This window comes from Eptatretus burgeri, chromosome 2, assembly GCF_056783735.1.
Source record: "Eptatretus burgeri isolate ZD-2024b chromosome 2, Ebu_testis_v1, whole genome shotgun sequence".
Lineage (NCBI taxonomy): Eukaryota > Metazoa > Chordata > Myxini > Myxiniformes > Myxinidae > Eptatretus > Eptatretus burgeri.
The window spans coordinates 142,749,326-142,776,825 of NC_140962.1; the positions used below are offsets into that span (position 1 = coordinate 142,749,326).

Genomic DNA, 27,500 nt, shown 5'->3' on the forward strand with positions numbered 1-27,500 from the left:
AGAGCGCCCGAGAGAGCTCGAGAGCTCGAGAGCGCGAGAGAGCGAGAGAGCGCGCGTGAGCTTGAGAGAGCGCGAGAGAGCTCGAGAGAGCTCGAGAGCGCACGAGAGAGCTCGAGAGCATGCGAGAGAGCGCGAGTGTGCTCGAGACAACGAGAGAGAGCGAGAGAGAGCGCGAGAGAGCGCGAGAGAGAGCGTGAGTGAGCGCGAGAGAGAGCGAGAGAGCTCGGGAGCGTGAGAGAGCGAGAGAGCGCGAGAGAGCGAGAGAGCTCGAGAGCGCGAGAGAGCGAGAGAGCGCGCGAGAGAGCTCGAGAGCGCGCGAGAGAGCGCGAGAGCGCGCGAGAGTGCGCGAGAGAGCTCGAGAGCGCGCGAGAGAGCGAGAGAGCGCGAGAGAGCGCGAGAGCGCGCGAGAGAGCGAGAGAGCGCGAGAGAGCTCAAGAGAGCGCGAGAGCGCTCGAGAGCTCGAGAGAGCGCGCGAGAGCTCGAGGGAGCTCGAGAGTGCGCGAGAGAGCTCGACGGAGCTCGAGAGCGCGCGAGAGAGCTCGACGGAGCTCGAGAGCGCGCGAGAGAGCTCGAGGGAGCTCGAGAGCGCGCGAGAGAGCTCGAGGGAGCTCGAGAGCGCGCGAGAGAGCTCGAGGGAGCTCGAGAGCGCGCGAGAGAGCTCGAGGGAGCTCGAGAGCGCGCGAGAGAGCTCGAGAGCACGCGAGAGAGCTCGAGGGAGCTCGAGAGCTAGAGGGAGCTCGAGAGCGCGAGAGAGCTAGAGGGAGCTCGAGAGCGCGCGAGAGAGCTCGAGGGAGCGAGAGAGCGCGCGAGAGAGCGCAAGAGAGCTCCAGAGAGATCGAGAGCGCGCGAGAGAGCGCCAGAGAGCGAGAGAGAGCTCGAGAGAGCTCGAGAGCTCGAGAGAGCTCGAGAGCACGCAAGAGAACTCGAGAGAGCTCGAGAGCACGCGACATAGCGCGAGAGAGCTTGAGAGAGCTCGAGAGAGCACGAGAGAGCGCGAGAGCGCAAGATAGCGCGAGGGAGCTTGAGAGAGCTCGAGAGAGGGCTAGAGCGCTCAACAGAGCGCGACAGAGCTCGAGAGCGCGCGAGAGAGCACGAGAGAGAGCTCGAGAGCTCGAGAGAGCTTGACAGAGCGCGCGAGAGAGCTTGAGAGTGTGCGATAGAGTGCGAGAGAGCACAAGAGAGCTCAAGAGAGCTCAAGAGATCGCGAGAGAGAGAGGTTCAAACCTGAAAAGTCACTTCACTTTCTTCCCAATAAGCGGTTGGCATACTTCTCAACTTCCGGTTGAGAAAAATAATTGGCGTTGCACGATGTTATCGATAAGGGTACCGAAATGAACGTACTGTGGTGTGACAGCAAAACAATTGACGATTTAACAGGAAAGATATTAATCGAATCCTTGGAAATAAAATCCTTACATTCATTTGGCTGTGCTTTTATTTGCTGAGCTTGCTCAGCAACACATTCCCATTGTGCTTACCTGGGTGCATACGCCTGTACCATCATGCCGCACTCTCTCATATCTAGCGTCGACTCCAAGCTGCCCTGTGATGTTGGGGTTCTCACGGGGCTGTCCTGTAAGTTGCCAGATTGGAGGCCGCTTGGATAGGATGAAGATTCTGATGTTGTGCTGTGATAATAAAACAACAAAGAATTTTCACAATTAATGTTGATAAAAGGGCCCAACGACTGCAGGAATAATCAGAACTGCCTGGGTCGCATCTCCAAGAGTTCAGTTCTTGAATCGCATTTATTGCTTTGATCGCCTTTTCTAATGATTAAACCGATTGGGTGCAATTAAGTTTCCAATTACTCAAACAAAATACTTCATTGAGGTGTAACTTTAAAGACTTATGACCCCGTGCATGTGAAGCGAAAAGCGGGGATAAGCAATTTGTTCACATTCTGTTTGTCCATCCGTCCACCCGTCCGTCCACAAACGTTAGTTTATGATAGAGAAAACAAACAAACTTGATTTCGATTGAATGTTATATTTTTAAACACGAATCGGAACATGAATCGGAAAACAAACCTGTAGTTTAAAATTATTCTCTGAATTTGTCCCGATCGCACATGCACAGAGACGATTGAGATAACTTTCTTTACTGTATCTGCCTGCCTGGCAGTAAAACAAAATTGAAAATAATTCCAAACAGGAAACTTACTGTTTTTAAGGATGCCATAAAGGACACAAACAACAGGCACAAATAACTAATGCAACATCTTATATATTATTTCCGAGTTTGTGGTTTCGTGTCGCGCTATCTTCGACTTTGTTCTGCGCTCGAGTAATGTGATATTCAGCTTACATTATCTCAAAGACCATATGAGGTGCATGGTACAAAAAAAGTGCATAAAATGGTTCTGAAACAGTGAAATCGTATTCCACTTACTGCATTAAAGTAAAATTAATACTGATACTCTGCATCAGTTCCTTTCTCAAACACATCCACCCCAACATGACGCGCAGAATGCGGGTTATGCTAGTGTTAAACAAGGTGCTGTAAAATCCACTGCATCAGTGGCGGTAAACTTCCGGAAGTTCTTTTTTATACGACTTTTACAATCCTTATTTTATTTCAATTGAATTATATATGTGAACACTGTAGAACACAAATCACCTTTTGCCACTTTCAAAAACCTCCAGTTTTGTCATACTTGGACATGTGAAAAAAGGTGGTTGATAAGACTGCAAGTAGGGTAAGAATACTGATTCTGGCTCACTTTTCCCCATGTAAATGAATGGGGGATTTTCAGCGATTTATATTTTTTTTCCCTAAAAATAAATCCCCTTTTTATCCCAAGGTATATTTATTTGTCTCCCCTTTTAACTTGGAGGTTGAACCTCATTGAATTGAACACCTGAGGGTTGAACAGCTCACTCATTGAACCTATAAAGATTTGTTCATTCTCAAATTCCTTCAATAGTTTAATTTTCTTTGCACAATAATCCCCATCTAAAATATTGACAAACAAAACATTTGAATCTTTATATTTTTTAAGATACCCCATTTGTGCCATTACGAAATGATAAACTTCTCTTAATGCTCTCATCTGGCCACCTCCTGAGCCACATATCATTTTGAGATTATAGTAAATTGTTTTTTCATTGTTCAATTGATAACCATCAAAGTTTTCAGTCCATTCAAGGATATTCATTTTTTCTTTACATCCTCTAACTTACTAGTTTTTAAATTAATTCGCTTATTTGTTTTATTTACCTTTGTTTTAGTTATTTTTTCAATAAGACTTATTTGATATTTTTCACATTCATTATGTTTTCCATTTATATACCAAGACTGAGATTTTCTCCACTCTTTAGTTTGATTAATACTTGGTTTAACCATTTATATATTGTGAAAAAGCAGCGGTAGCCCTTAAAAACCCTAACCCATCTTCCCATCGTTAAAACATAATCTATTTTATACACTCTATCATACAATATCCATATGGAACACAATCTATTCCATTATCTAAAATAAATCTCTTATCATCAAAGGCTCCTAATGCCTTTTTATTTACTTCTTCACTATATATGTTATGTTTATAACTTCTTATTGTATTCATTTTCCTATATTCTTCTTTCTTATTCATCAAACAATTATAATAATTTCTAAAAGTTATTGATTTCTTTATTACATATTTCTTTATTCCCTTTAACCTCTTATCAATCTGTTCACCATACTTATAAGCATATGCCTTTGCTCTCAATCCAATAAACTCACTCATTACTTTTCCACCCAACTCATCCTTAAACTTACCAATAACCTTTTCATTCTTTTTGGAAAATAACTCACTCTTCTTGCTGAAATTACTTGTATCATATACTCCAATATTTTTCTTCATATCTTCATAAACATCATCAGTTTTTATATCTAGGATAAAACTATCAGTATCCATATACAACAATGAAACATTTTCACCATACTCTTTCTTTAAGTCATTATACAAATAATCATACATCAATATCTTTGATAAATCAAGAACTGCTGTTCCAATATAAATTGGTTTATCCATTACAATACTTTCCTTTTTCATATGAATTGCAGAAAAGTTCTCTGAAAAAACCTCTTCTCTCTCAAAACTTGGTTTATTTATCAATCTCGAAGCTTCTTTCCAAGATGTTGCGAATCTAATGTTTTGCCTGTTTCTAACATTTTCCATAGTCTTTCCAAATACAGCATTATTCATTAATTTATAAAAGTCCCCTTCAAATTTTACTTTTGTATTTGCTCTCATATCTGTATTGAATTGAATATACTTTTTCACCCAAGGACTTTGTTTAAATTTTAAAACTCTATGAATTTTAGCTACTCTCAATCCTTCTCTCAAAAACTGTTTTAAGCTTCTCTGATGCAAAACATATCCCTCTTTATCATAGAATGTTGTTAATAACTTTTCTGTTGATTTACCTTTAATATTAAAACTTTTATGATAATCACTTAACCATTCTTTCTTTGGAGTTTCTTTCTCACATGCAAAAGGAAGATCTTTATGCTTATTATGAAGATCACTCGGGTACCTCAAATCAACTTCAAAATAATAACCTTCTTCTTCGTCATTCAATTCCTCTTGAGAAGAAATAACAATATTCATCAAAGCCTTTTCATAATTCTTTTCTTCCACCCACTCTAATTTACCATAAGGTAGAGATTGAGACATTGCCCATCCATACAAATTATTAGCATCAAAATACATCAAATAATTACTATCTTTTTCACTATCATAATTTGGGAGATATTTATTATTTGCTTTAGCATATCTTTTTGAACATACTTGTGATATTCCACCTCTCTTGGACTTCTCAATCATCAAAAGCATATCCACATCACTGATTAAATCTATATCTTGTTTTGTCATTTTCAACATTGCACTCCAAGCTAAACCAGGAGCTGTGAAATAGTGGGCAGGATCTAATCCATAACAATTTTTATTATGACAGAGTGATCTAAAAGCTTCAAACACATCAGCTAACAATAAAACATCTGTTTTTAGATATAAATCGTGATATTCTCCAAGGTTCTTTATCTTAAATATTTTCCATATTTCTTGTGCGTGTTTATATTCCTTATCACTTATCTCTTCTTCATAAAGGTTATTATAGAAACTTTCTTTTGAAGGAAGTTGTGTTTCTTTAAATCTCATAAATGAATCCATATAATCATAAGGATAAATTCCCTTACTTGTAAGAATTTTCTCTTTACTTTGAATTTCATTCCTTGTTTGAATTTCCTCTCTCGTAAGAATTCCTTCTTTAATCAGAATTTCATCTTTAATCTGAATTTCCTCTTTAGTGAGAATTTCCTCTTTTGGAAAGAATGAATTAAGATTTGGAAAAGAGTCTGTGGAGCTTAGATTTGATGCGAGGTAGGCTAGTGGTGTTCCCATAAACTTGTAAGAATCTAAAAACCTAATACGAGTTATAGGTTTTGTGAATATCATTTTGAAAATGAAATATACTTTTGACTTGTGTTTGTTATAGCAGAAATATTCCCTGGTGTTTTTGAAAGTTCATTTATAAATAGATGTGTATCATAGTTGGCGCTGTTGTGAAGAAAGACTGGAATAAAAGAAGGTAATTTATAATTAAGATTACAACAGGAATGAGCGGGACCTCTATATTTACCAGTAAGATGACAATGGTCTCTAACTTTAAACTCCTTAATTTCCCCCTCACAAATATGACAGATATTGTTCATTCTAAATTCTAATTTTTCTTCTTTGGTTAATTTCATCGGTTCATTTGTTTCTTTCATTAATTTAGTGAGTCTTATACAATCCTTTTCTAATCGTTTTACAAACTCTTGTGAAGCATTTTTTCCACGATAATGTTCAAGTTTGTTATACTTTTCTCCAACAGATGATTTGATATAATAACAAAAACCACAAGGAATATGTTTTTGATATTTATTTGTATATGGTTCTTTTGGATTAGGAGAAGCAGTATTTATCTTTTTAAGGATACATTCAAAATCAGCGTATATCACAAATGGGTGCATGATAGATTTATTATAATCTTCAAAATAAATCTTTTCACCAGGTTTAGGCATTGTAATTACAGCTGATTTATGATTACTACAATATTTTGAATGTTGTTCTAATCGTTCTTTTGTATGAAATGAATTAAGACATCGCTTACAAGGATATATTTTGTTTGCTGTTCTGAATACCTGAGAAGAGATTAATCTTGATAAATTATTGATGTATGTGTAATGTGAATTCTTTCCAACACTAAAATATAAAAGGTCAATGTGTGTTTCTTCATTTTTATAGTTGTTTGAAATTTTTAATATTTGAACTTTGTTTGTATCCGTTAATCCATATACATTAATAGAAAGATTATTCTTTTTCTCAAATTTAGGAATATCTGTTAATGGCATTGGGAATTTAAAATCTTTAATGTCCAAGGTATTCTCATATTTCATATATTGTTTTACTCTTTCTGAATTACATTTTGGTGGATGTAAGTGAGCAAGAACAGACCAGAGAAAACATTTATTATCATTGTTCTTAATATTAACAACTGCCTTCTTTAGTTTTATTTCTTTTGGTAATTCAATATAAGAAGAAGCTTTAAGAGGGTTTGATTTTAGAATGTGTATATCTAAAAAGATGATTTTTTTAATATTGAATCCACTTCCTACCACTGTATTATCAACATCCTCCTCTTGTCTTGATAGTTCTTCATAAACCCCACTATTCAAAAAATCTTGAAATGATGTTATAAAATGAAGATCTGTTCTCATATAAGGAGTTTGTTCTTCATCTTGTCTTTTCATATTCATTTTCACTCCCATATAAAACTTTAAAGTTTTTATTTCTTTTAATGTCTTTTTAATAAATTTTTCAACATCGGGTTTTACTATTTCAATTGATTCAGCTATTGATGATGGACCGGGTTCTCCAAATTGAAAAATCCTTATTTTTATATGCCCTTTAAATGCCTCATCAGTGTTTTTAATATAATAGTCTCCCTTTACTTTAAACTCATTTTTCTTGTGTTTTTGTGATTGAAGATGTTGATTATAACTACTCTTCAAAACATCCTTTGAACAGATATCACAATGTTTTCTTTCCAACTCAAGAGGAGATATTTGATGAAATAGATTAAATGTGTGTTTGTTGGTTCGGAGGTGTTTTCTATAATGTTTATATTCGTGATTACAAACATCGCAGTACGTTGTATTCACCATATTTATAGAATAAAACTTTGCTTGAACTAAAATTTTCTTGATGAAAATTTCGTTTAATTTATAGGTGAATCTGTGCTTAAAAACATTTTATCCTCCAACTTTTTCACTTAATAAATACAATGTTTCAAGACACAAAAGACAAGTTTCAATCAATCTCTTCATCTGTTAAAGATACTGAGAAATATGTCAAGGATGTAAAATTGAACAAAGATAAATATAACAACTATTGGATAAAAACTATTATGGTAAATAATATGAGTTCTTCAATTTCCTTCAGTGGAAGGGCTTTTAGTATACCTGGTAGAACATCAATTAAAGTATCTCTAACAAAAGTTTCTCCTCTCCTTCTAGTAATATATTCAAAACTAGAAAAAGCAATGAAACAAGAAAAAGTATCAAAGAACAAAAACCTTATGGATGAAGCTTTAGAAAGAAAAGATAAGACCATCTGTAATATGCAAGGAGAAATTTGTATTTTTTTCAACAACCCTAAAGATGTAAATCTTGATGAAATAAAGGATGTTAATATATCAGGTGAAATGACATTTCGTTCAATAGTAGTTAACGATAATTTTAAAATTACCTTTAATATAAAAAATGTTGTCGTTGAATCTGATAATGAAAAAAAGTATATCGATATCGATGGTAATATACAACTGAAAGTATAGATGAATTTCAGTTTAAGTAAAGTTTTACTTTATAAATATGCTAGACTTTCCTGATTCTCCATATGACAAATTTGAGAATTGTCCTGCGTGTGAAAGACGGGGATTAAACACAGAGTCAAAAGCCTATAAACAATGTATATTCTGTGATTATCTTCTAATTAATGATAATAAAAAATATAAAAAGGAAAATAATTCTTTTAGATTTACACCAAAAATGAATTACTTTACAAGATTGATTAGAGAAATGAATGTAAAGTATGAGGATGATAACACACCTTTCCTTACAAGGGAAGAAACTGAACGTATAAGAGAAATGTTCAAAGGATTGTTGTTGTATATTATTCATGGATGTAATTTTCAGGGAAATATCAACACAAGATATTGTATAAATAAAATAATGGATTATCTTGAAATTAAACCTGAACTTAGGATAAAATATAGAGTTTCTAAAAAGCCAATAATAAATTAAATAACCTGTTTTTCAAATATATAAATGAATGATTTTTTACCTATTTGGGAAAATAAGATAAAATTTAACAACCATAAAAATCTCCCAAATTCATTAAGATGTCTCATAGTTGGTTCAAGTGGATGTGGAAAAACCTGCTTACTTTTAAAAATGCTCCTCACTCCCAACTTTTTAGATTATGATAATTTAATAATTTTCACAAAGTCGAGTTTTCAACCAGAGTATCAACTACTCTCACAAGGTTTTAATGCTGGTCTTCAAAAAGAAGATATAATAGGTTTATTTAAACGTCAAAAAAACCTAAATGATTATAACATTGAAGATATAATTCAACTATTTTGTGATACACAGAGATGTAAAAAGAAATCAAATCTTATAACTTGTATTCTTAGTGATAATACGGATGATATACCGTCTCCCCAAGATTTGGATAAATCAAAAAAGAACCTCGTTATCTTTGATGATTGTGTTAATGAGAGAAACCAAACGGTAATGGACAGCTACTACACAAGAGGGAGACATTCTTCTTGTAATTGTATTTATCTTAGTCAATCGTACTTTCAACTTCCTCGTCGTTCCATCAGAAACAATGCTAATACTTTTATTTTATTCAAGTTAAATTCAATAGATATCAATAATTTTTGGAGAGATAATTGTTCTACATTATGTAGTAAAAAGAAATTTGAGGATTATATGAAGCACACGACTGAAAAATATAAATATATTGTTGTGAAACAAGATGAGATATTAAGGGATATATTTTTTGTTTTATAAACAATTACATATATAAATGACAACTATTATTATAAATCTTGTGGGTAAATCTGCTTCTGGAAAAAACTTTCATAAATCAAGGTTCTTGTGTAGTACAAATGAGAATATTGTAAATTTACTTAAAAAACACCCCGTGATACGCATTGTATCAACAACAACTAGAGCAATAAGACCTGGAGAAGTAAAAGGTGAAGATTATCACTATATTTCAGTGGAGGAACATATGCGATTGAGGAATGAAGGACAAATATTTGAGGAGGTTTCTCTTGGTACAACAAAATATTCACATTGTAAGAGTGAGTTAAAGAAACTAAAATCTGGTGGTGTTGGGATATTAGAAACTAATCCAGAAGGAACGAGACAAATTATTAAATATCTGAGCGGAGTGAAGATTTTATCATTCGGTTTTGATGTTGATGAAGAAACTCAACACAAACGTATGAAAAGCAGAGATGCAAGGATTAGTGAAGAAGAAATTACAACTCGCATTAATGTTAATAAAGAATTTGATGAAATATTTAAAGAAAAGGATTTATTTGAACACATCTACTTGAATGATGAAGAAAAGGAAAATTTCCCTGTTGATCTTTACAATTCATTAAATGATATTTTACAATAAATAAATGGATACAAAAGAAAGAGCAAGAAGATTTAAGGAACATCAAGAGTTGGTTTCAAAAGTTGTAAAACAACAGGAAGACATAAAGAAGAAACGCAGACAGAAACTAACGGGCGAAGAAGCATTTGAAAAAAACAAGAGAAATTTTTTAAACCACTTTTAAAGACTTCCCAAGAAAAAATGAAAGATGTTTCCACAGTTCCCACAGTAGAATATACTCCTAGAAAGCTTCAAATGTTAAAAGATTTCAGTCAAATGACGGAGGAAGAATTAGAGCATTTAGGAGAATTAGAATATGATGATGAAGGTTTATTTCAACAACTGGAAGAGATTAATCAACCCCTGATTATATTGTGAATGCTGTTCAAAACAATGAATATTCAGCGGATTCAAAAACCAAAGCAGGACTCATTCCAACAGAACAACCAGCAATATTTCATCTTGTTCAAGAAAAGGTATTGATATTTAATGATGAATTAAGGTTCTTAAGTTCTGCTCAACCCCTGTTAAACTAACTCCGAGATTAATGTTTCTTCTCACAAAAGATGGAAGACAAGGTTCAACTGTGAGGGATGAATCAAAGTATATTGATAAACCATTGGATATGGAAAATAATGATGATAGAGTATATATTGATTTGCTGAACACTCTAAATTATAAGGTTATTCTTTCTGGTAAAAGTAGGAAGAATGAGAAGGAGAAACACATTATTCAGGCTTTAAGTATCCTTGGTTCAGGTATTAGTTTTCTTCCAAATGACCCATCACAATTAGTTAATAGACTGTTATTGTTGTTCGGCAGTAAGAAGGCTGGAAATAACAATTGTTTTAATGAAGCATCAGCCATTTTAGACCAGTTGATGAACATGAAAATAATTAATAAATCTCAATATAAAGACATTTTAACTCATATTAAATAAGATGAGAAGCACAATCCTGAGTTTTAATTTCACAACAAGCGACCACACATCTTCATTCCCATACCCACTACAACTTGACACAACAAAAGAATATGAGGCATCTTTATTGTCCATGGAGACTTATAATACCTTATTTAATATAACCGAGAAAAATGACAAGTTTAGTTATAATCCGGGAAGTGGATACAAAACGATAACAGTCTCACCCGGAGCATACGAGATTTCTCAAATATCTTCCGAAATTGCTCGTCTTATGAAAGAACAGGGTGATGAACCAAAAAATATTGTTATAAACATTCAAAAACATACTTCAAAATCAACGATTAAAGTTAAAAATAACTACAAGGTTGATTTCACAATTGATAATTCATTTAGAGAGTTATTAGGTTTCTCCTCAAAAAGATTGAAACTAATGGGACGTTTTACAGTGATAATGTCATTCAAATATCCTCAGGAATAAATTCGGTGTTAATTCACTGTGATTTGATTGATGGTGCTTATAATGATGGATTAAAAACAAATACAATATTTTCATTCAGCGCATACTCAACCCCAATTGGTTATAAATTCAATATGGAGCCTAAAAATTTGGTTTATCTACCTGTGTCAGGAAAAACCATACACAGAGTAAATTTTAGGATAACCGACCAAGATAATCGTGTGATCTCTTTTAATGGAGAAGTTATATCCATCAGAATTCACCTACGTGAAGTTTTTCAATAAATAAATACGATGGTTATTGTGAGGAAGCACGAGTTGGGAAAATATAAAATAATTACAGGGGATGGGATGTTCCTTTCCCCGTACTACAAGGGTGAAGGTATGTATCTTGGTAGAGGATACTATAAACCTAAGAGACAAAGGGGTGTCGGACATCAATTTAGAGGAGATGGGATAATTGATACTCTCATGGGTATTGGTTCAACTATTCTTAAACATAAAGACCTAATTGGTTCAACTGCTTCTGCTGTGGGAAATGTAGCAGGTGCTGTAAAGAGTATAAAAGATGCTCAGAAAGAATCTCATAAATTACAAGCAATAAAAGAAATTAAGAAAGGTAAAACTCAGTTGTCCCCCAAGAACGACAGAAAATAATTCAAATACTTGGATCAGGGTTTCAAAAGTTTTAACATCTTTTTCCTAAATAAATACAAGTATGGAAGCAATTGATAGTATCTATGATTTGGATGATACTATTATTATCTCAAACTCCACTAAAAAGAAGATTACTTCAAGGTAAATGCAATAACTGGAACAGACTGGAATACAAATGGTACAAAAAGTTTTGAAATAAATAATCAACAAACCTATTTGAATCTCTCCGAAAGTTTCTTGTTGTGTAAATTTAAATTCACTAAGGCTGGGAATAACACAAACGCTACACTTGTAAATGATTTCTTCTGGAAAATGTTTGATAGTGTGCGATTGTATATTGGAACACAAGAAGTTGAAGCGGTTGATTATGTCTCTGCTGTATCTGAAATGATGAAATTTACACTCTATACATTCAGTGATAGAATGGGAAAGGGGTCTGTCGAAGGTTTTATTCCTGATATGTCAACGGGAACAAACACAGACCCTGGGTATACTCAAAGGAAAGGAATGTATAATGATGATACAAAAGCAGAAAATAGTTTTACTGTGGCAGTTCCTCTTAAAGGTATATTTGGATTTTGTGATTATGATAAAGTTCTGTATGGTCTTAAAATTAGATTTCAACTACAAAGGAATGATAATGAAAATAGATTGCTTTTTGGTGTTGGTAATGCTTTTGGTGATCAGAATAAATTTGTAATTGAGGAGATGAGTTGGTATATCAGTGAATATACTCCTAATCTTAAAACAGAAGAGATGTTGAATCGAAGACTTAACTCAAAAAACCACTCAGTGTATCATACCTCAAAAGAAGATGTCAACACGTTAAACTCAATCAAACTACTTACACGTGGAATTTGGGTGTTCTGGAAGGAAAGCCACGATATCTGTGGATGATTTTTAAAAAGCCAGATGGTGATACTGCGACTGATAAGAATAATGCATTGAGTGATAATGCTAAGGTGAAACAACTTCGCGTTTCTCTAGATGGAACATTTTATCCACGAGATAGATTGGAAATTAATTGGGAAAAAAATGATTTTGCTGAAGCATACAAGTCTTACCAAAAGGTGTGTGAAAGTAATGGAAATAAAGAACCTATTTTGGATATGACAGCATTTAAAAGTTTGTATACAATCTATACGTTTGACCTGAGCGCTCAAAAAGAAACTATAAAGTCTAATCGAGTGGATACTTCCCTATACATTGAAAGAGGAGAGAGTGAAGAAGTTGATACATATTGTTTGCTTTTGGAAGAAACAGAATTGCAGATTAATACAGATAATGGTGTGATGATTAGTCTCACATAATTTTTTTGTTAAATAAATGAGTGGCAAAGTACCAACTGGGGTATATGTTAATCAAATCAATCTTCATAAACTATCATCTTGTGTTCAAAATCAAAAGCCTTGTACGATTAACGTTAATACAATTCAGAGAAAAGGAGCAGTAAGAATTGATGTTTTGCTCACAAGAGAACAGGTTAAAATCTTGAATGACACTGGCTCACTTAAAATTAAAATGACAAAACCAATGTTGAAAAAATATTCAATAAGAGAGACGAGTGGAGGATTTCTCCCATTTCTAATTCCTTTATTTGCTGGTTTAAGTGCGGTTGGAGCATTGACGGGTGGTATTTCAACAGCGGTCAAAACTGCCAACGAAAGGAAGGCTCAACTCCAGGCTCAAAAAGAATTGGAAAGACATAACAAAGAGTTGGAGAAACAAATTAGTGGAAGTGGTGTAATTGTAGATTTTGCTGAAAAACTTGAAGGTCTGCCTGATAAAGCGAGATTGTTAGTTGGAGATATGCTTTCTTCTATAGCACAAGCAGGTGTAAAATTAACGAAAAGAGGTAATGGATTATATCTTTCTAATAAATAAATGAGCATTGATGAGTGGTTGAAAGAATTTGGAAAGAATACAACATCAAATTTACAACTTGTCAAATATTGTAAGAAATTAAAAATTCATAATGTGGTTATTTGTATGAGAGATGAATTAACAAATGTGTCGAAACATACAAAGAATATTATTATGAACTTAGAAGATAATGATGGGAACGGTTCTCATTGGGTTTGTATTTTTAATAGTCAAGACAAATATTATTTTGATAGTTTTGGTCTTCCACCACCTGTTGAAGTCATAAAATTCTTACAGAATGGTGTTTATCAAACATTTCAAGTCCAAGAATTAAATTCCAAGTGTTGTGGTCAATTATGTCTATATGTGTTATTTCAACTCAACAAAAATAAAAAATTTTATGATATTATTTTTAATCTAATATAAATGACTTATGTTGGTAAAGATGGTTCTATCTTTGGTGTATCTCAAGAACTGGATATTGATTTATCAAATTATTATACAAAGGCACAGGCTGAACGATATAAATATAATATAAACAAAAATATTAACATGAAAAATGCTTATAAATTAAAAAATTATCCAAGCCCGACTGACGCGAATGACTTGGTGAGATTAAGCGATTTATCACAATATATATACTTAAATAAAACGGCTGTGTATTCTAAAGATACAGAAGTGTTGATATTATCTCCAGGTCATACAGAATTCACAGTTCGAATTAAAATAAATTTTTATAAAGAAGGGCGTATCGTTTGTATGAGAATAGAACAATGGGGGTATGATATGAATGATTTAGGGTATAATTGGTCATTTAAAATTAACCTCGAAGACCTGGAACAATTAAATCAGTCTCGTAAGGAAGAATATTATCCACTTGGTATCGAGAATGAGTTTTGTGGAGCCACGATTAGTAAACAACAAATAAAAGAATTTAATAAGGGTAAATATAATAATGGTTTTGCCCTTGTTTATCTCATGAAAACAGAAAAAACAGGATTATATATAATAAGTAAGGAAATACAAAATGATTTAACTATGGGAAGATGGGGAGGTGTTTCGTGCCATAATATTATTCTAACATATATTTCTAATACATAAATGACAGCAAGAAGGCTTCAAGAAAATTATCATTTCTGTGTTCAAGCATACCTTCAAGAAAAGGGTATTCGGTATTTTAATAAATATGTTCTACAACATAAGAATGAGGTATTTTCAATAAAAGATTGGCATTATGCTGATGTTGATAAACCAACAACTTTAGATTTAATTAGAATGTTAAATAATGAAAAAATTATAAGGTTAAGAAAAGGTAAGGCTCTTTTAGAAATTCAAAAGAAATTTTATTGGTATCCTGTTGTAAAAAATTATTTTGGATACAGGAATAACAAGAAATCCTGATGAATATATGTATAATATTCTATGGGGTGTAAACGATTCAAGTATAGTAAGGGATGAGGAAGGAGTTGAAGAAGAGAGGGAAGAGGAGGAAAAGGAGGAGGAGGAGAGAGAGAAGGAGGAAAGAGAGAAGAGAGAGAGGGAGGAAAGAGAGAGAATGAATACATATAAAAATATGGATACCAGTGAGATTCAAAAAGAATAGAGGTATTAAAGAAATTAACTTATCTCACCAGGGAGGAATACAAAGAATTAAAAAGTCTATTTGCAATACTTTCGACAAGACTATCGACATCGAGAAGACATGTATTTTAATTCAAGTTTTTTCTTAAATAAATGGAGGAGAGAGTGAAGGCATTTCTAAGGATTCTTTATGTTTTAAAAATTAAGATTCAAATGTGCATGTTGGAAACTAAAAAGGTTTTTGCACTCTGCAGAAATTTTTCTCATAAATAAATGAGTTATTGTCTCAAATGTAAAAAGAAAACTAATACTAAAAATATTTCATATATTAAAAGTAAAAATAACAGGGTTATACAAAAAGGTATATGTTCGGTGTGTGGTTCAAAAAATCAATTTATCTCCAAACACAAACTCGGAGGAGATATACAAAAGTTTTTATCAGGAAGTAAATTTACAACTACTGGAATACCAGGGGAATTACATCTTCCAGGGTATTCTTTCTGTGGTCCAGGCACAAACTTGGATAAAAGATTAGATGAGGCAGACAATCCTAAATCCTGGAGTAAACCAATCAATAGAGTTGATGAAGTGTGCATGAGACACGATATTGATTATAGGAATACCACAACGTTGGAAGAAAAGCATGAAGCCGATAGAGAAATGTTATATAATTTGTCTCTGATACAAAATCCAACCTTGAGAGAAAAAGTTGATAGGTTCATCGTGAAGAAGATGATTAGTGCTAAATTGAAACTTGGACTTGGAAATTCAAAAACTTATAGGCTCTAATGATGCCATTAAGACTGAAGAGCAATTAGCTGATGAATTACATAAACCAATATTCACAAAGTTTCAGAGAAGGAAAGTTTATTCCAAGGAAGTTGATTATATCTGGTCTGCTGATTTGATTGAACTCAATAATGATAAGGGGTACAAGTATGCTTTAACCGTTATTGATTTGAGGAGTAGATATGCGTGGGTTGTCCCTTTAAAAACAAAACAGGTAATACTCTTGTGTTAGCTTTTCAACAGATATTTAATAAAAGTAAGAGAAAACCTAAGAAATTGTGGACTGATGAGGGTAGAGAGTTTTATAACAAGACATTTATGAATTTTTTAAAAAATAACAGTATTACATTATACAGTACCTTTAATGAAGGGAAGGCAGTTGTTGTTGAACGTTTTAATCGTACCTTAAAAGAGAGACTATATAAAAATTCACACAACTCGGTTCACAACAATGGTTATCTTTTATTCAGGATATTGTGGATAAGTATAATGACACGATTCACACGTCAACGAATATGAAGCCATCAGAAACATTTACAAAATTAAAATATGAAAAAGAGATTAATGTCAGAAAACCTAAGTTCAAAGTTGGTGATATCGTAAGAATATATAGGTGGAAATCTCATTTTGAAAAGGGTTTTACTGAACGATGGACGAAAGAACTTTTTAAAATTGTTGATGTAATAGATACAGTTCCTTGGACTTATAAAATATATGATTTGGAAGGGAAGAGATTTTAGGTTCATTTTATTCACAGGAATTACAAAAGACAAAACTAAGCATATAATACACCTTTGTGGACACTAGAGGGACAAGTCCGAGGTGTATTACAGTATATAATGTGTGTCAAGGGGGACGTTCTTAGATCTGTGAACCCCAAACACAGAATCCTCAACTGAATAGTCAAGGCTTAACTTTTGTTTGTGTGTGTGTGTGCAATGGGAGCAATAGGTTGGCGCTTCACTCCCTCCTACTATACACCGTTGTGGACACTCGAGGGCCAAGTCCGAGGTGTATAACAGTATATAATGTGTGTCAAGGGGGACGTTCTTAGATCTGTGAACCCCAAACACAGAATCCTCAACTGAATAGTCAAGGCTTAACTTTTGTTTGTTGATGTGTATGTGTGTGTGTGTCCCAACCCTCACATTCAAAATCTCAACCCCAACCCTCACATTCAAAATCTCAACCCCAACTCAATCCTCGCCCAACACAATGTCTTTTTCAAAATGAGATTTCCACCTATATATATATATATTTTTACGTTTTTTTTTTTCTTCTTCCAATTCTGTCTTTTAAGGCTTTCAGGTTTGATGACGTAGAAAGGGGGAGTAAGCCTGCACTTTCTTCCCAGAACTTTCTTGATCTTGCTCTCATCAAGCACCATCCGACAAAGAACTACATCGATAGGTTTAGATCCTAAAGAGTGATAGCAACTCCAAAAGTCTCCAAAATATAAATAAATAAAATAATAATAATAATAAATAAATAAATAAATAAATAAAAGCCCCCAAAAAAGTTTCAAGTGTCCAACATAAACCCAACTTTCCAAGTCTTCAAGGTATAACCACATTCCCGTTGAGTTTCCAAGATATGTATCACATTGTGAGTTATCAATCCAGAACCCACATTTCAAGTATTCAAAGTAAAACCAACTTACAAAGTCTCTTAAGGATAACTCATTTACTGATTTTTTTCAAAATTTGTGAGTCTCCAAGGTAGGCCCCATATTTAGAACCATCTTGGCAGAACCCTTTTCCTGAGTCTCCAAGGTAGTTATTTAAACCATCAAGGCAGAACTCATTTACTGATTTTTTCAAAATTTGTGAGTCTCCAAGGTAGGCCCCATATTTAGAACCATCTTGGCAGAACCCTTTTCCTGAGTCTCCAAGGTAGTTATTTAAACCATCAAGGCAGAACTCATTTACTGATTTTTTCAAAATTTGTGAGTCTCCAAGGTAGGCCCCATATTTAGAACCATCTTGGCAGAACCCTTTTCCTGAGTCTCCAAGGTAGTTATTTAAACCATCAAGGCAGAACTCATTTACTGATTTTTTCAAAATTTGTGAGTCTCCAAGGTAAAACTTGTATTCTGGCTCATCAAGGTATAACTTGTTCAGTGGGTATTGTCTTGATAACTCACAATGAGTACTATTGCTGTAAAACTCTTTTTCAGGATTTTGCTGGTCTCCAAGGTATAACTCTTTGGTTGGGTCATCAAGGACGAACTCGTTCTGTGGGTCTTGGTCGCTCATAAGGTCTTCAACCAAGCCAACAATTTCGCCCCAAGTTGTAGCAAAAGCAGTATTTTCATTTCGTATTTCAGACACAATTTCCTGTGAGAGAAAATAATAATGTATTAATTAAGTTATTTAATTATTAAATGAGTATGCTTCAATCAAAGTTTGAAAATAGGAAAATAAAAAATCTTACCTCAATAGATAAGAGGTTTGAATCCAGTTCATCAACTTGAAGGTTTAGTTCCATAGAAGACAGAGAGTTCCAAGGAACACCAAAGTCATCCCACTCAAGGTCTTCAACCAAGCCAACAATTACCTCCAAGTTGTAGCAAAAGCAGTATTTTCAGATACAATTTCCTGTGAGAGAAAATAATAATGTATTAATTAAGTTAATTAATTATTAAATGAGTATGCTTCAATCAAAGTTTGAAAATAGGAAAATAAAAAATCTTACCTCAATAGATAAGAGGTTTGAATCCAGTTCATCAACTTGAAGGTTTAGTTCCATAGAAGACAGAGAGTTTGAGACAAGCACACAGAACACCATTGCCAGCAAGAACAAATGTTTAAAATGGAGCCTGGGTTTGAAGCTTTTATAGAGAAAGACTGGTGGGTGTGGTTTCCTTTGGAAATTCCCTGGGCAAGCCTAGGCAAGCCTTCATTGGGAAATTTTTCAAAACCATAACATCCTGTAATTTTCTAGTGATTTCTTTGTGAGTCAGAGATGAACTGGAAATGATGTAAGAGTGGGCGGGGCTTAGCAAAAGTAGGCGGAGCTTTGGAAAAGTGGGCGTGGCTTAGAAAAAATACCTTATGAAAAGTGGGCGGAGCTTAGCAAAAGTGGGCGGGGCTTAGGAAAAGTGGGCGTGGCTTAGAAAAAATACCTCATGAAAAGTGGGCGGAGCTTAGCAAAAGTGGGCGGGGCTTAGGAAAAGTGGGCGTGGCTTAGAAAAATACCTTATGAAAAGTGGGCGGAGCTTAGCAAAAGTGGGCGGGGCTTAGCAAAAGTGGGCGTGGCTTAGAAAAAATACCTTATGAAAAGTGGGCGGAGCTTAGCAAAAGTGGGCGGGGCTTAGCAAAAGTGGGCGTGGCTTAGAAAAAATACCTTATGAAAAGTGGGCGGAGCTTAGCAAAAGTGGGCGGGGCTTAAAGAAAAGTGGGCGGGGCTTAACAAAAAATAACCTGTGGCTCAGGAGGTGGTCAAACAAGAGCATTAAGAGAAGTTTATCATTTCGTAATGGCACAAAAGGGGTATCTTAAAAAATATAAAGATTCAAATGTTTTGTTTGTCAATATTTTAGATGGGGATTATTGTGCAAAGAAAATTAAACTATTGAAGGAATTTGAGAATGAACAAATCTTTATAGGTTCAATGAGTGAGCTGTTCAACCCCCAGGTGTTCAATTCAATGAGCTTCAACCTCCAAGTTAAAAGGGGAGACAAATAAATATACCTTGGGATAAAAAGGGGGGTTTATTTTTAGGGAAAAAAAATATAAATCGCTGAAAATCCCCCATTCATTTACATGGGGAAAAGTGAGCCAGAATCAGTATTCTTACCCTACTACTGCACCAACGGTGCTAAACCTCTTGAATTTTTTAATACGACTTTTAAAATCATTATTTTATTTCAATTGAATCATATATTTGAACACTGTGTGGGGTAAATATTCTATGAACTCTCTAGTTTATAAAGATTCGAGTACTGCTGGTCCTGTCGGCTTCGGCCTCCTGAGTCTCTCGTCAAGTCACATGAGTTGGGAAGGTATGACGAGTCTGATTGAACTATGACGGGCCTGTTGCATACATATGGATGGATCACTTTTGAAATACAAAGGTACACTGGTGATACTCTGTACTTGTTACCATTGAAGCTCAGCACAGGTATGACCATTAACTGCATTGGGTCTTTTCTCAACATACTATACAGAGTGTCATGGAAGAGCGACATGACAGAGGGTAAAAGGCAGCACTCTGGCACTGAGGCCACAGATGTACACAATAAACAAGGGAAAGGACGAACATGGGAAAGAAGATGTTTCATGTATATCATAATCTTAGCTTAAGAAACAAAGCAAGACAGGAAAAGAGAAAAAGAGGCGAGGAAGATGGAACGAAATTGAGAAAATAAAACAAGAATTGAGATAAATTTAATTTTGCATTATCCTGATTAACAACCTTCTGAGAGATAACGAGGGAGCGTGCAATGCGAGTGTGCACGATTTTTGCATAATGGTTGTATCAAATCTAATGAGGACCTACCTATTCTCTAGGAGAGCTATTCAACTTAGGACAGTGGCCAGACAATTAGAGCTGGAAAATAAAGGGGGTAAAATAGTACACGAGGGTAAAATAGAAATCCTCATTGGGCAATCAGAGTTGCCATGAGAACAATAAATAAATAAAATCGAGATAAATCAGACTAAACCAGAGTCTGGAGCGAGTTTGTTTTAGACCAAGAACAACTGTGTGCATTCTGACGTCATCCCAGTGATGGATGGTTCACGCAGCGGTGCAAGCGTTGATGTCCTTGGCCGGTCGTTTGACGCAACACAAAGAGTGCGAACGAAGTGTGTCGTATGTACACCAAGGATGGATGGCAGGACATCATATTTCTAAATCCATGTAGCCTTTGATAAATCCAAATTCCAGTATCAATGGAGCACTTAAGTTATTATTGCTTTCCTGTTAGTCTGTGATAAATGGCAGTTTTTTGTCTGTTTTGTTTTTGTGCAAATTTCCATATTTAACAAAAGCAAAAGGACTACGTTTCTTATCTTGTCTGCGGATTCCCATTGAAGTCCCATTGCCAGCTTGAAGTCCCATGTACATGCAAATTCCTTGAGTCTGTGCTTGACGTTCCTCTGTTTCTCTGCTCTTACATCATTCCTATATCCCCTTGCAAATTGAGCAGTCAATATCAACTTTTAAATTTGTCATCAGGAGAGCTGCTATTCTCGTTGCAAGATCAGGTACCGATCACAAACATAGTTACACAGTCACCACACTCAAACCTGTGCATGAGAAATAGCTAAGCGTATGTAAAACAACCTCAGTTGGAGGGAGTGCACACGTTCCCTCGCTCAATTGTTACAATCACTAACCCTAACCCAAACTTCAAAGTTTTGGAGTAAACCTCCAGATGTGTAACGCGATCGAGGAACATCGTAAGCCAGTATCTGGCAGCAATGAAGATGAATGGAAGTCATTCAGGGATTCCATGCACAATGTTGCCCAGAGACAGAAATCAACCAGGACCGTTTTCAGGAACATGATGGAGAGCTAAATGAAACTTCTGCATAAGACGAACACCCCATATCTCACTTTGTTGAGTCAGCAATGATCAGCATAAAAAGGCTGCTCACTACAAGAAATAGACCAAACTTCAAGCAAACTCGAGAACTGTATGTAACAGATGGCTGAGTAATAAAGCAGATGAAATACTTGGAATGCGTGCTGACAAAATGGACATAAGGAGGATTTATGAGGTTTTATGAACAGTTTATGCTCCGTAGTCTGATGGCTCGTCATATATTATGGGCGCCGATGAAACCACTCAACGAACGACAAAATTGAAATCTTAAGATTGGTTGGCCGAATACTTGAAGAACTTCTTGAACCACGAGTCCAGCATAAATTATGAGGCTCGAGAGTCTGTAGGAATGTCCCCCAACTTCCTATAAAAGAGGTTCTAGCGAAGAATCTACCATCGCCCAAAACCTGTAACGCAATAAATGTCCTTTCTAGTGGGAAAGCACATGGCTCCGATGGTATTCCTGGAGAAACATACAAAGCTGGAAGAAATCACCCATCAGAGTCTTGGTCTAAATCTTACCAGCAAATGTTTCTGGCACAAGGAAGGAATCCGACCATAATTTACAGATGCATCCATCACACACTTCATCGAGTTAAAAAGCAACTGATAAGTGCGCTTGACAATCACAGAGGTATTTCCCTCCTCGTTACTGGAGGAAAAGTTCTTGTTAGGGTCTTATTGACCCATTACATCTGCCACATTGCTGAGAAATCTCTTCTTGACAGGCAATGTAGATTCGGGAAAGGTTGATGTACCACCGGCATGACCTTTGCTGTTTGACAGCTTCAGGAACGTTGATCTCCATTACGTGTTGACCTCATAAATGCCTTTGACAAGGTTATCAGAGATCTGACGAGTGCAGGAAATTTGCCTTCCCAATAGGCCCCAACGACACAGAGGTGACATTTCTACCAGCCTCAGCCAAAACATATATTCCACCTGCTATCACCATTGATGAACACGCACAGGTTCACATACCTGGCAAGCACCATTTTAAACAATGTGTGCATTGATGATAAGGTTGCCTTTAGAGTTGCAAAACGCAGCACTGATTTTGGAAGGCTCCGAGAGTGATTGTGGGTCAAGAGAGTTGTTGAACTCTTTTAACCAGACTCGGGGGTGTAATAGTTAGAGCGTCTGCTCTGAGTCTGGGAGGTCAGTGGTTCAATCCCCAGCCGAGTCATACCAAAGACTTAAAAAAATGGTAAGTGCTGCTTCCTTAGTTGATGCTCAGAATTTCAAAAATATAGAACACGCACAACCATTGGTTGGCAACCATTGTGCTGTACCTGCCCAGTGGTTGATCTCAGAAGATAAACACAGATGAGTTTGTCAACTTTCCTTCTCGAGAGACAATTTGAAATGTGATATTTACTTGGATTGAATGCCATGATGCCAGACCATGATATTGTTAGAAATGTTGAGTTAACTAAACATCCTCCTGAAATGCCATATTATAATTTAGAAGTACAGTACATGTATATATATATATATATATATATATATATATATATATATATATATATATATATATATATATATATATATATATATATATATATATATATATATATAATCCATGATTAAGAAAAAAAATTAACTCTTCGATGAGCAAAAACTTCTACAATTTGAAAATTTGCTTGATGTGAACTCCAAGGACTGGAGTTCCATCTGTTAATGTCTGTCGGTGCAGATTTTGATGGCGATTCCAGTTCAACTTACACGGACGCCAGTTTAATTGCACGAAGAACCGGCAAGAACGTGTGTCGAAGCAAATCGGTTCATATAGCCTTGTGAGTGCAAGTTGAAGAATCTTACCCGCTCTGGTTCACTCCCTTGTTCTTCTTGGGTTTCTCGTAGGGCTTGTCCAGAGAGGATTCAGTCCAAGCTCGAGGCTTAATGGGGGAGCTGTCGTAGTTCTCCATATCGTTGCGCATCTGAGATGGCGTCCTGTGGATCTGTGTGCCCTCCAGCGTCACTGGTCGGTTTTGCAACGACGGACACAACATTGGGATGCACTGAGGCATCGGATGGTTGTGGAAGTGGAATTGTCCTGTCGTGCTCATGTAGGGGGGGTACACTGAGATTGGATCGACGTACATGCGTGGAGAAGGTGGCGGTGAGGGAAGCACGTCTTCGGGCTGATATCCTTGGGACAGGGAATAAATAAATAAATTCTTTACAAAAAAACAAACAAACAATGAGCATGTATGAATGTACAAATAAAAGGAAAATAATTAATAATGGGTAACACCGTGAAAAGGCATTTTTGTCGTTTTGTGAACTGTTCCGTCACGCAGCAAGCCCCATTGCACATTTACCACCGGGAATCTCACCGGAATTCCGCAAAACGATCCCATCCACGAAAGAACCATCTTCAAAATGCCCTTTACCATTCGAGAGCAAGGACTGGTTTGCATAATCTGTCAATCATTTAACAACAAAAGGAAAAAGAAAATAAATATGTTCAGGTATCAAACTATCACACTGACAAGTGTTATTATTTTATGAACAATTAATTTTGGGCCTAATCCCCCCCCCCCAAAAAAAAAAAACATCACAAAATTTGAGGCACTTACAATGAAAGATGTAACCATCTTTTTTGTGGAAATATAAAATTATTTTCTTCGTATCCATGTGAATATACCTTCAGCAGCGAATGTTGATGGGGTGTTCCTGAGGGACACGGTCGCACGCCTTTGCAGGGGGGTGTGAATGTTCTCAATGGCTTGGTGGTTATGGATGGCGTGATCTCGGTGATGAAAAGCATCTGGACCCGCACACGGATGGACCATCTGTTGGTGAGCTTCTTGGAATGCTTGCAGCTGCAATTGGAAATTTGCACAACAACAACTACAAAAAGTCTTTCTACAATGTCAACAAAAATGCTCATTGATGCAATGCTGGGTTATAGTTTGTGGTCATGTTTGGAGTCACAATCAGATCAGATCACTCAAAGGTGAGTGCAGTCGCTCTCTGAGCTATCCTGCCAGCTTGATATCCTCGATAATTGAGGAAATCAACAGGACGTTGATTGAAGTGTGCTAACCGCCGTGGGAAGCAAGGAGAAGCTTACGTTTCGGGCAGTAAACCTCCCGTTGAGTTAACCGATTGTTCTACCTGTCCGCCGATGCAGATTGACACGAGCCTTTATCAGCAAGACTATCTCTTCATTCTATGATATCGAACCCAAACAGCACCTATTTTATACTAGTGTTCTTTTACAATCACTTAGTGTTACACTACACTGTGTTAATACATTACCAAATGTGACAAGTGGTCCCAGCACAACTTGCAATGCAAGCCAAAGCTTCACGAGTACCCATTTCACACAATATACAATTAAAAATGCAACTCTCCTCGCACAGCACTCGTCCCCAGTAAACATAACAAACATAGCACAGAGATCATATCCCTGGATCATGGAATAATAAAGGGCATGATTACACCAGCACGACACCAGAAAACACGAATTGGGGCATGTCGCGTACCTGTGTAGACACCATTCTTTGCTGCTGGATGGGAACCATTCTCCGCTGAACTTGAGGCATTTGCTCACCGGGCTTCAAGGGATATTCCTTCGGTAAGTGCCCGGTGACATTCTGATCACGACAAAGCAGGCAGAGGATGGGGAGATAGAGATATCATGTGGCCCCCAGTGGAGGTCATTGTTGAGAAATGTTCCACACAAGGTCATATTATAGTTGTCGTTGCAAATCTCACACAGTCTGTTAACGGACAAACTAGTATCTACTGTTACTTTAACACTCGGCTGATGCGAGATGTTGCCATTTGTCAAAAAAATATGTGTAAAACACTAACTCGTCCACACCTAGTCAGCAAGACCTGGCTTTTCTGGATTTGTGTCAGCAGAAACCCTGGGAAAACAAAAATGTTTTCTTCCCATGAAAGGATCCTGAAGATGTGTTCACATAACTAACTTCAATGAGCTCTGCTCATAAGTGGGATTACTTGGTAATTGGATGAAAAGGCACAGAGAGACGAGATAACTCTGACTTGTTTACTTGTTATTATCAAAGGTCAGAGAAAGCTTACAGCTTCCTGAAGGCAAAGCAGTCGCAGATCGGTAATTCGGGCATTCAGCTCATCCTCCAACGAACGTTGCCGAGCCTGAAGTCTCTTCAGCTCAGTGGCTTGCTGCCCCTCCAACTCCACAGAACCTGGATGATGAATCAGGAAAGTTTTGGGAAGGACTAAGTGTGGAGTTAATAACAAAACATCTTAACAGAGGCATTTCTGAGGGTCATGCTGGATACATTTAGATCGATTCAAATTGTATTGCTCCAGATTTATCAGGTGGCAAATCAAAAACAGGTTAACAGAATAACGTTTAAGAGTTGAACTTGATGTTTTATTGATATGTCCCAAGTATAAGAGAAGCTTTGATCTGAGTTACTGCAAATCCATGTGAAATGTGGGGAGTTAAAAAAAAGTTATACAAACAAGATATTCACGAGAGTCAAAAAGAGTACAAAGCACATACAGTACTGTGTGTGCGTGCGTGTGCGTGCGCGCGCATGTTATATGTACATATATATATATATATATATATATATATATACATATATATATATATATATATATATATATACATACATACATACATACCGGGGAGTCCCGCATACTAGAGGAGATTTGCGTCGTCTTCCACCAAACTCCCAGGAATTATCGGCCATCGCTCGGATAACTCCACGAGCCGGTGGGTCGTTTAACTGACCGTGATCGCCAATATTTCAACCGCGTAGCGTAGGGTCTATTTGTCTATAACCAATTTACCTAATTAACTACGTGATTTTGACTATCGGGGAAACCACGCCATCGGCACGTCTTGCTCGAACCGGGTCACTCTACCGACTGTGGTAAAGTTCCAACTACTGACTACCATCTCCGGTTCGGGTGCAGCCGAGCAGAAACTGCCAAAGCCGTGCCGGCTGGAATGAACGGATTATCGGCTATAAAAACCCGGCTAAACTCAGATCCGAAACACGCTGGACCAATGCAAAAAGGGACGGAAACGAACTGGGGGAATTTCTAACAAGTTTTATTTACAGTAAATGAAGACACAAAACAAGACTTAACACGAATATGCAAGAAGTATTTACAATGATCAAAAAACACTGATTCAGTTCTACTTAAAGACGGGCCCACTCGCAGACACACAAAATTAACAGAAACCCAGAGTCTTTATTGGACCCTCGCAGCCGTGAAGAGAGACAAGCTGGGGGCCAGAGTTCGGTGGTGTACCTGACCGTCGGAGGAATGGCGTGCTCCACGATGTGGCACCTGACAATGGTCACTGGTTTGGTCCCCAGTCACACGTGTGGGACTCGAGGTTCATGGTGGAGCTCGGGTGCTGAATGGCTGGGGTCCACGGAGAGGGGTCGGGGTAGCTCTTCCCTTCCTCGTAGAGGGCCAGCAGAGACACGTTCACTGCATAGACGCCCACCAAAAACTCTTCAAAATAACTTTTAAAAGACTCTCCAAGACCCCAAAAAGACCACCCAAGACCTCAAAAAGACCAGCTGCCTCAGAGAGTGCTCAGAAATTTATGGACCTCCCTCAGCGGGGAGGGGCCTTGGTGAACACACTTTGCTGTCAGCCTCTGATTGGACAGGTCCAACGGCTCACCTTTCTGGGGCGGGGCCTTGGTCCCTGCCGGGAAACCCCAGCCACTCCTCCACGCGGGCCCACACTCGACGAGTAACAGTATCAACGCTGTAACGCCCCCCTGCTGGGAAACCACAGCCAGTCTTCCACGTGGGTTTATACTTGACGAGTAACAGTATCAATGTTGCACAGGCCGTCGTGCAAGAGTTACAATGTTTGTGGAAGGAATGTTGCTGGAAGCGGCAAGGAACGGCTGCAAGACCCTGCCTTGGCAAGTCAGAGTGTTTGAAGACAGCAGGTGGGTAGTGGATCGTGATGGGGGAATGGAATGGTTGTTTGTTGAAGGGTT

At 36.8% G+C, this 27,500-nt stretch overlaps 1 protein-coding gene across 7 annotated transcripts in view; it reads right to left on the minus strand.

The window, feature by feature from the left end:
• Positions 1-27,500, minus strand: part of LOC147033385 (FERM domain-containing protein 4A-like) — a 213,140-nt gene that overhangs the window by 6,644 nt on the left and 178,996 nt on the right. For all 7 annotated transcript variants that reach the window (XM_085853873.1, XM_085853889.1, XM_085853864.1 and 4 more), the window contains 6 exons: positions 25,580-25,704; positions 25,015-25,125; positions 24,171-24,348; positions 23,860-23,946; positions 23,342-23,672; positions 1,479-1,628 (listed from right to left, as the gene is read on the minus strand). In XM_085853873.1, the coding sequence (XP_085709999.1) occupies positions 1,479-1,628; positions 23,342-23,672; positions 23,860-23,946; positions 24,171-24,348; positions 25,015-25,125; positions 25,580-25,704 (982 nt within the window). The remainder of the gene's footprint in view (positions 1-1,478; positions 1,629-23,341; positions 23,673-23,859; positions 23,947-24,170; positions 24,349-25,014; positions 25,126-25,579; positions 25,705-27,500) is intronic.